Here is an 8,517-nt window from a genome sequence, read left to right as displayed (position 1 = left end):
CCTCGTTGTAGTCCAGCGAGGAGTCGTTGCAGAGAGCGCAGATGGTGGCCAGCTCCACCAGCCCGTCGTACTGCCCGCACTGCACCGGCTGCTCGTCCTTCAGGCTGCGGGGAGAAAACAATCCCCAAAAGCCTTACACCAGCTCCCACGTTCAAATAATACTTAGCTTCTCCTATATATCCCTTGGAGAGCTTTCTGAAAAGAGGGAGAAAGAGCCCAGCTAAAGTCCTGGGCTCGGCACTAAACACTTGGGTTCCCCTTCTGTGCTTTACCCAATGGGGCAGGACCAGCTGCACATGAACTATCACAGGAGGCAAATAAACTCTGGAAGGGCCCCAGAATAAAGGGGGGCTGCAGAGGAGCTCAAGAAAGCAAGGGCTGTCAAAAGGCTGATGATGAAGACGATGGATGAGAAAAGGGGTAAAGCAATTCAAGTTAATGTTCACTCCCCCAGGGGTTTCCAGTTGCTGGGGATCCAGGACCAGCAGCAAGTCACTTCTCTTCCCCGTGATGCTGCTTCGCGCTCTGGCTCGCCGAAATGCACCCAAGGGAGTGTTTAAAAGCAGCAGACAAATTTAACAACTGCATTGCTGTGGCTGTTTCCAAGCAAGCGGTGAACTGTGGCCTTTGCTTCCTAAATAGCAGCTCTTTGCTCTGTAAAGGAGCACAAACGTCACGGGAAAGGAGCAGCCCTGAACGCACCAGTCAAGCTGGACGCTGCTTCTCGCCTGCTGCCCGGTGGCAGAAACAGCAGCGGTGGTTTTCAGGGGAAATAAAAAATTATCCCTACTCCGGGAGAGGTAACTGCAGGTTAGAGTTGTATAAACCCAGCCGGTCATCTGCTTGCTGGAAAAATAATTTGTCAGGCATTTATTAGGATCCGTTTATTCCACTGCTGGTTCCCAATGGAAAGAACATTTTGGAGCCCTTGTTACAGCTCAGGAGCGGAAAACAGGGAGCGGCCAAGAAAATCTGAAGAATCTGTTTGCCGAGGGACAAGAAGGCGCGCTGGGCTGAGAGTGGGCAGGGGAGAGCCGCTGCCTCCTGCCCCGAGGATGCTGCCCGGCCCCGGCTCACGGGCAGGGGGAAGGAGGATGGAGCCTGCCCACACTCTGGGATGGGTTTTGATGTTTGGGAACGTGGAAATACTGGGGATGGCTTCTGCAGCATGTGATCCCCTGGATATTGCTGGGAAGGGATGGGGGGATAGGTCCCCATCGTCAGCTGTCCCCGCACGGAGCCTGGAGAGACTCGTGTGCTGGGAAATGCATCAGCAAAGGTGCTGCTGGCTGGGTGCTGCGTGGGGATGTGAGCAAACCCAAGGGCAAGCACATAATATCCCCCCCACCGAGGCCAGGCTAAAGCAAAATAAGCGTTTCAGTCCCACCAGCCCTGGGAGAACGGGGGGGGGGGGCTCTCCGTGACACCTAAGCGAGCCCTTGCGTCCTCCTCCATGTGCAATACAAGCACAGGGCTGAAGCAAAACCCAAAAGCAACACGAACTGTTGCAGGCCAACGCGGAGTCTCCCTGCAGGCGGTCCCCAGGGGAGAGGGGACATCGAGCTTCAGAGGTTAGCAGACACGACTTCGGCCCTGCAGTCCTCCTCATTGAATTGAAACGCACTGATTGATACCAGGTTATGACCTGGCTCACTTTTTAATGGGGATTCCTAGCCAAGGGTCAAATAGAAGGGACCGCGGTGAAGAATGTGGCCGGGATCCCACAGCAAAGCAAAGGGGAGCGAAGAGTGCTCCAACTGCCGACTCAGCTTCTCATCTTCCTCCTTCCCAGACTTACCCCACACTAGGGAGCATCACCTCCTTTCAAAGGAGGGGGAATAAACAACCACAGCAGCAGCAAACCCCATGTGTGTAATAACACCCCAGGGAAAAGCCCCCGGCTTTCGCTCCCCACCCTCGGTTGCAGCTCAGCAAAGCCCACATCTCCCCCGAAATGTGTCCTGACATCAGGAGGACCATGCCTTGGGCACAGCAGCCATCTCGGCCATCCCCACCAAGGACACAGGGCTCAGGGAGCGCTTTCGTGCCGGGGTTTGCAGCCATTTGCAAGTCCCTCTGCCCATCGCCCCGGACAAGCAGCTGGTCCTGGGACCTGCTTGGGGTGGGGACAATGGTTGCCGGCCAATACCAAAAATACGCAAGCTGGTGGGGACAACGGTTGCCGGCCAATACCAAAAATACACAAGCTTCAGAAATTTGCAGAATGAGCACGTACTGTGAAAAGCCTCGTTCATCACTATTCCCACACTTGCCATCTTCTCCAGTTCTAAAGCGGGCTCGTTGTATCAGGATTGCTAACGAAGGGCGAGCCGAGCGGGCGGGAGCCCCTTTGCTGAGCAGTGGGAGGGCGGCAGGCAGAGCCAGGGCACGCACCCCTCCCATCGTGTCGGGCAGGGGCCGGTGACAAGGGACAGTGGAACAACTGCCCTGGCTCCCACCGAAAGCGAAGGGCAGTCACCCAACGCTCGCAAACCCAGCGTGGCCAAAACCCAGCGCCCAGCGGGTATCTCCGTGGGCAGGGTTCAGCGTAGCTGCAAACCGCCGTGGAAAACTCCCCTTTCTCCCTAGCTCACGGGGCAAGCCTGGGGTCTCCCAAGCCACGGCCACAAGCTTGACCCTCCCACCACCCCCCTAACCCTGCTGCCAGCCACGGACACACCCGTGTCTTTCATGCTGCCAGCCCAGTGCCACCCCGTGGCACCGGCGAAGCGGCGGGGACCCGCACTCACATCTGTCCCTCGGGGGCGTAGGTGGAGCCGGTGATGCTGAACTCGTGCAGGCTGCATTCGGTGCCCTCCACCTTCTCCATAATGAACATCTGCAAGGGGGAAAGATGGAGACAGAGCATTAGGCAACGATTTTTTGGCACAACACACATGCCCAGCCTGGAGACCCACCAGCCGGTACCATCCCAGTGATGGCCCTGCCGGCACTGGGCTCAGCCCCCTCCCTGGTCACCCACCGCTCCTGGCCGTCCCCGAATCCTTCCAGCCCTCCCCTGCCTTTTTCATGTTTGCCTCCTCCAGCTCTTTTTTTCCATCGGAGAGGAGCGATGTCGAGCCAGTTCCTAAGAAGGTGCCTGTGTTTTTCTTGAAGCAGAGGAGGAACCGGGTCCAGGTTTCTGCTCCTGCCCCAGCTGCCCTGGAAAGCCTCTGCGGGGCAGGATCCGACCAGCTGCCCCTGCCACCCCCTTCCAGGCCACCACCTCGCCTTGTGCCTTACTGGGATGGCAGTTCAGCTCCGGCAGCGTGGCAGCTCGGTAATAAAGCCCTGGCGAGTCGTAAAAGTCCCACATGCTCTATTTTTAGTGATTTTTGTCTTTCAAACTCCTTCCTGTTTCTTTCTTGCTGTTATAGTGAGATCAACAACCCCCCCCAAATCTAAAATACAATAAAAAGTCCCCTCGCCCCCTCCCAGCACAGCCCACCCTTCGGGGCAGCCTCCAGCAGGAGCGAGAGCAGTGCCCGACCCCAGCCAAGGCAACAGCTCGGCAACGTTCGTTTCTGCTTAATCGTTATTTAGGACCCATGCTGAAGCCAAAAAGTAACATAATAAATAAATAAAATTGGTTTGACAAATGCGTTTCCCTGGCCGCAATGGTCTGCAGGGAGCAGCCAGGAGGGAGGATGGCTGCAGGGAAGCGATGCTCTCCTCAGCTCCATGAACCTGCTCGACGACTCCAGAAAGCGGATGTGGGGGCAACTATCCCCTCCAAACTTGTCTCAAATAATTCTTTTTTCCCCCTATTTATTTTCCTCTGGTTCTTTGAGATGTTCCCCAGGACAGAGAAGCAACAGATGCTGGAGAAGACAGGAGGCAGCGCTCAGAGATGCAATGGCTGCAGGTACCACTCTCTTAGCTCCCCTCCACGCTACCTCCAGCAACTAACAGAGGTTAATTTACTGGTATTGTTAATTATTGTTAATAATACAAGGACACCCTGCCAGTGCAGCCACGTTGGCTGGTGTGAGACTGCCCCAGGCAGCCTGGTATCCCCAGGTCCAAGCTTAGGACCAAGCCAAGCAGAACAGCTGAGGCTCAGGGAAGCACGTTCACGGCAGGTTTAGCATTTTTTTTTGGCGGGTTTTCTCACCGCCGTATTTTACAGGTTTGGGCAAATCAAAGTGGGAGGATCAAAGCGTACGTTTCCTCTGTGAATACTGCTGAGCCCAAAGCAACGTCCCGGTGGCTCCCCAGCTTCATAGCTATTTGCAGATACCCCGTGTGCTGGGCTATTGCCCTCAGCTCCTTTCCCAGAGCCCATCCTGGAGGTCCCTCAGCATCCCTGAAGGGTTTCGAAGAAAATCATGAGCCAAAGGGTTGCAGAAGAGATGCCCCAGGTCCTCTGTTGAGGCACTGTGCTCCTCTGGCAGGAGGTACCAACACTAACACATGAAGGACCTGGATAAAGAGAGCCAAAACACATCCTATCTCCTTCACCAACTGAATCTCCCCGAGATGACAGACTCCAGAAACCGAGGTGAAGTGTGGCACCCCGTTTGAGACAACACCAAAAGGGACCTTTGAAGGTTGAGCATCTTTCGTCTCTTTTTGAGACGTCCCACACCATTGGCCTTCCAGAGAGCCAAAAATCTCCTGGTCTCTTCCGAAAATGGACTCCTGCACTCAGAAATGACAACCAGACTCATTTATTAAAAAATCTGAAAGCATCCACCCCAGCCACCAGTGGTTTTGCCTGATAGGGGCCTGTATGTTTTCAAACGCTCATGGCTACAAAACAATTACGCCTTTCACAATAGCAACTTTCTTATTAAAAAAGGAAAAGGGAAAAAAAAAAAAAACAAAAAAATCATTCCAGGCCCTTTATTTTTCCATGCCTATTTAAAAAAAGGTGCTGCGTAACCCACAGCAACCAAAGGTTATATCAAATTTCCTGCCTGCGCCCAGCTGGCGTGACTGGCAGAGAAAGGGGGCGGCTGGGGCATTGCGAAGGTGTTCGCAGGTTTTTGGCGTGACGTTTCGGCAGATGTCCAGGCTGAAAAGGGGACAGGTTTGCAGGCAGTGGAAACAATCCAGAGGAAATAACTGCGTCTTAATCCGTAAAGCCGGGAGGTAAGGTTTCCATCACAAAAATAATATGAAGAATAACAGGAGCAACAGGAGGTGGCAAAGCTGCGTGCTGCAGCTCAGCCGGGGGCTTTGGGGAGGCTGATGGAGGGAGATGCCGACCTGTATTTTTAGAAAGCAAAGGGCACTCACGGATGCACCGATCCGGAGCAGCACATGGCATCTGCCTCAGGCTCACGGGGAAGGGAGATGTGAAGGACACGTCTCCACATTTCTGTATTTTCTGTAGTATCTTTAAAAGAACTACTCATCAAAAGGCAGACAAGATGGGATTGCTGTCTGGAATAGTAAGAGGCTGTAATCATCAGTCATTTACCCATCAATCAGCCCACGGATCAGCATCATTTTCCTCCCTCGCTGGAAGCGGCCCCAGCCGACAGGCACCCACCGGCAACTGCCACAGCCGGCGGCTCGGCCGCAGCCCCTGGGAAACCCCCAGCAAGGTCTCCCATGAATCTGTGACTGGTTTAGACAAACAAACCCGCTGAATCAAGGCACAGTGTCTTGGAGACTAAAAAGCAAATAGTGCCCGCACAGCTCCTGGGCGGCCGCACCGGGGAGGGGAGTTTGCTCATCCCGGCTCTGCAACAAGGTCTATTGAAAATAACCCCCTTTCTGCTCCTGTTCCCCAAACACCAGCCATCTCGGAGACAGTCAAACGTCACCAGCCACCTCCCTCTCCCAGACACGGGCCACCAGCACCTCCCCACCTCCAGCCCCATCCTGCTCTGCCCCACACAGCACCAGCCCCAGCCCACACGGTCACACTCGCATCTCTGCTTCAGGTCCTGACTTTCAAACGCCACCCTCGTGTTCCTGGAAAATGAAAATATGATGCATAAAAGGGTGCTGCAAGTTTTAGGAGAGTGATTTAAATGTGCAAGAGCAGAGCTGCAATGCTTCTGTGCCCCTTCTCCCCCCTGCCAGCCTCCCCTCACTCCCAGCCGCGCGATGATTTAACGGTTGGGTGAAGGATGTTCCTGGTTGCTCCGCACCGTGGGCTGGGTGAGGTGGTGGTCTGGGAGACCCCCAGCTGACCATGAGTGACACGAACCACAGGTTTAATCTGATTTACTCAGCAGGTTTGTGGCTCTACTGCATTACTGCAGAGCTGTCACCTTCGGTGGACTCGAGGTCAGAGCAGAGGCACCAAAGTCTCGGCCACCCCAGATGGATGAGGTCCCTGGCACAAAGCACGTCAGTGGGCACTTGATGCCCACGGCCATTTGGGGGGCACAGCTTCACCCCTGCTGACCCCCTGGGATCCATATGCGTCCTGCTGAGCTGGCTCAGCCGGCACCCCAGCCAAAAGACCCAGGCACCGAACAGGGCTGTGCCGCTGGTTCCAGATCCTTAAAAACCAGCTGAGGGTCTTAAAAAAGACCCAAAGCTTTTCAAGAGTCACTTTACGACTCCACAGACCCAACGCCGGCAGCGAGACGTAAGGGCAAGCCCTGCTTGGCAGCACACCCTGTGGCCTAGCAGCTGCGCTCCCCCAAATTTAATGTGTGAGTTAATTAAATCACACTCGATTAATACATTTTTCCAGGTTATCGATAGGCTTTCGTGGCTTTTTCGCCCCCGTGGCTGAGCCGGTGGGTCAGCGCCGGGGCCCGTTTTTTTTTAACGGCCGCCCACCACAAATATTTACCCACCCACCGCCGGGCACTCTCGGTGCTGCCCACGTCAACGCGGGAATCCCTCTCCGTTAAACGTTAACAGCCGGGTCTGCGTGTCCTGGGGCCAGCCCAGCTCTCGGCATTGTACCCTGGGAGTCAGGATTCAGCCAAGGGAATAACACGGATATCGGAACGGGGTTGTGGGGAGATGGGGTGGAGGACACACTGAATTTTTAATTGAATTTAGTGTTTGGTTTTGGGGGTTTTTTTGGTAAAGTTGCTGAGTTCATTCTCAAACGATGATGGATGCTAAAACCCTCTTGTCTGCCCCACTCTGTCCCTCTCCTGCCCTCTCCCTGGCTCAGCATCACTGATCTCACCTCTCCCAACCGCACCACAGACTGCAGCAGGTGGTGGCACTTCTTCCCAAGTTCAAGGAGCAGATCCTCCGGTAGGAAGGGGTTTGGGGAAGGCACGGTCACTCCTACCTCTCCTTCTGCAGTCTGCAGAGCTAAAGAGACCCCAAACGCTGGGGTCACCCTTTACTTGCGTCCCTGCATCACTGGGTCAGAAAATGAGTTGGTGGGAACCTCCTCCTCCTGCAAGTCATGGGCAGCTTGGTTGCCGCCTCCTTCCAGCAGTGCCTTTGTTTTAAATCATTTACAGAGCAGAAATATCAGACATTTCCAGTCATCTGTACTTTGTGCTCAGCAAACCAGTGGCCAAAGCCTGTGGCCAGCTTGCAGCAGGGTCACAGCTTCCCACCACGCTACCCGAGTGTCAGAGAGGAGGGACGGTGGCCAGGTCCGTTTTTTTCCCCACAGCAACACATTTTCCAAGGTTCTCCTATAAAACCGATGCGCCAAGATCATGAAAAAAAAAAAAAAAAAGCTTTCCTCAGACTTGAGGATTGATGGGGAAACTGAGAAGTACTTGGATGGTGCAGGCTTTCCTAACAAGTCACCTCTCCATACAACCACGCATGCGGGAGCAAAGCTCTCTGGTAGACCAGGAGCCTTCAATCTCTTCTCCAAACCATCCCAGGGCTCCCTCCATCAGAAGTGCTTTTCCATCCGAGCCCAGCCACACACCACTGCTGATGGCCGACCTTCTGCCAGGTGAGGAGGGGTAACCAAAGCACCTTTTCACCAGGTCATGGGCTTCTTCTCTTAACCCCTGGATTTCTGCATGAGCTTGTCACAGACCCACGTGTTGCACTGACCCTCCAAGTTTTGGCCTCACAGGTCCGGACTTTTTAATTTTGCATGGCCCAGGATTTCTCATTGGTTTGGTTAAAAACGGGGGGGAAATGGGGGAAAGAGAGCAGAGGAGGCCGATTGCACTGGCATCTCCAGGAGCTCTGCCTCAACACCACATCCCCGCAGGAAGAAACGCTCTCTGGAGAGGGAGCCCTGAAATAAGTCTGCAAGGCAGCACCTCCAAACCAGTGTGCTCATAAAAGTGAGTTTTCTAATTACAACCCTCTGAAGAGAAGCCATAAACCTCCTCACCCGAAGTCGGGCAGAGAGGAAGCTCAGGGCTTCCTACAAACCATCTTCCATGCTCCCCTCCAAATTCCCAGTATGAAAACAAGTCTGGTGAGGACAGCAAAGCCCGGAACCCCAGGATGAGGATGGAGCGATGCAGGGTGCTCGGGGGCTTACCGAGCATCGCCCCCCCTGCACCCCAAAACACCCCTGGCACTCACCCGGCAGACGGACATCTGGTTGGTGGTGAGGGTGCCGGTCTTGTCGGAGCAGATGACGGAGGTGCAGCCCAGGGTCTCCAC

At 54.6% G+C, this 8,517-nt stretch overlaps 1 protein-coding gene across 1 annotated transcript in view; it reads right to left on the bottom strand.

The window, feature by feature from the left end:
- The window catches only part of LOC104165335 (sarcoplasmic/endoplasmic reticulum calcium ATPase 3), a gene marked incomplete at its 5' end in the record, with an annotated part of 23,686 nt that extends 15,172 nt beyond the window's left edge, over positions 1 to 8,514 (bottom strand). The window contains 3 exons of the mRNA XM_009704928.1: positions 4 to 104; positions 2,751 to 2,839; positions 8,437 to 8,514. Coding sequence (XP_009703230.1) covers positions 4 to 104; positions 2,751 to 2,839; positions 8,437 to 8,514 — 268 coding nt within the window. The remainder of the gene's footprint in view (positions 1 to 3; positions 105 to 2,750; positions 2,840 to 8,436) is intronic.
- Between the last annotated feature and the right edge of the window lie 3 nt (positions 8,515 to 8,517).

Source organism: Cariama cristata, unplaced genomic scaffold (genome assembly GCF_000690535.1).
Source record: "Cariama cristata isolate BGI_N322 unplaced genomic scaffold, ASM69053v1 scaffold21197, whole genome shotgun sequence".
Lineage (NCBI taxonomy): Eukaryota > Metazoa > Chordata > Aves > Cariamiformes > Cariamidae > Cariama > Cariama cristata.
The sequence above is the reverse complement of the archived record's forward strand: the minus strand, read 5'-3'. Positions and strand labels throughout refer to the sequence as shown.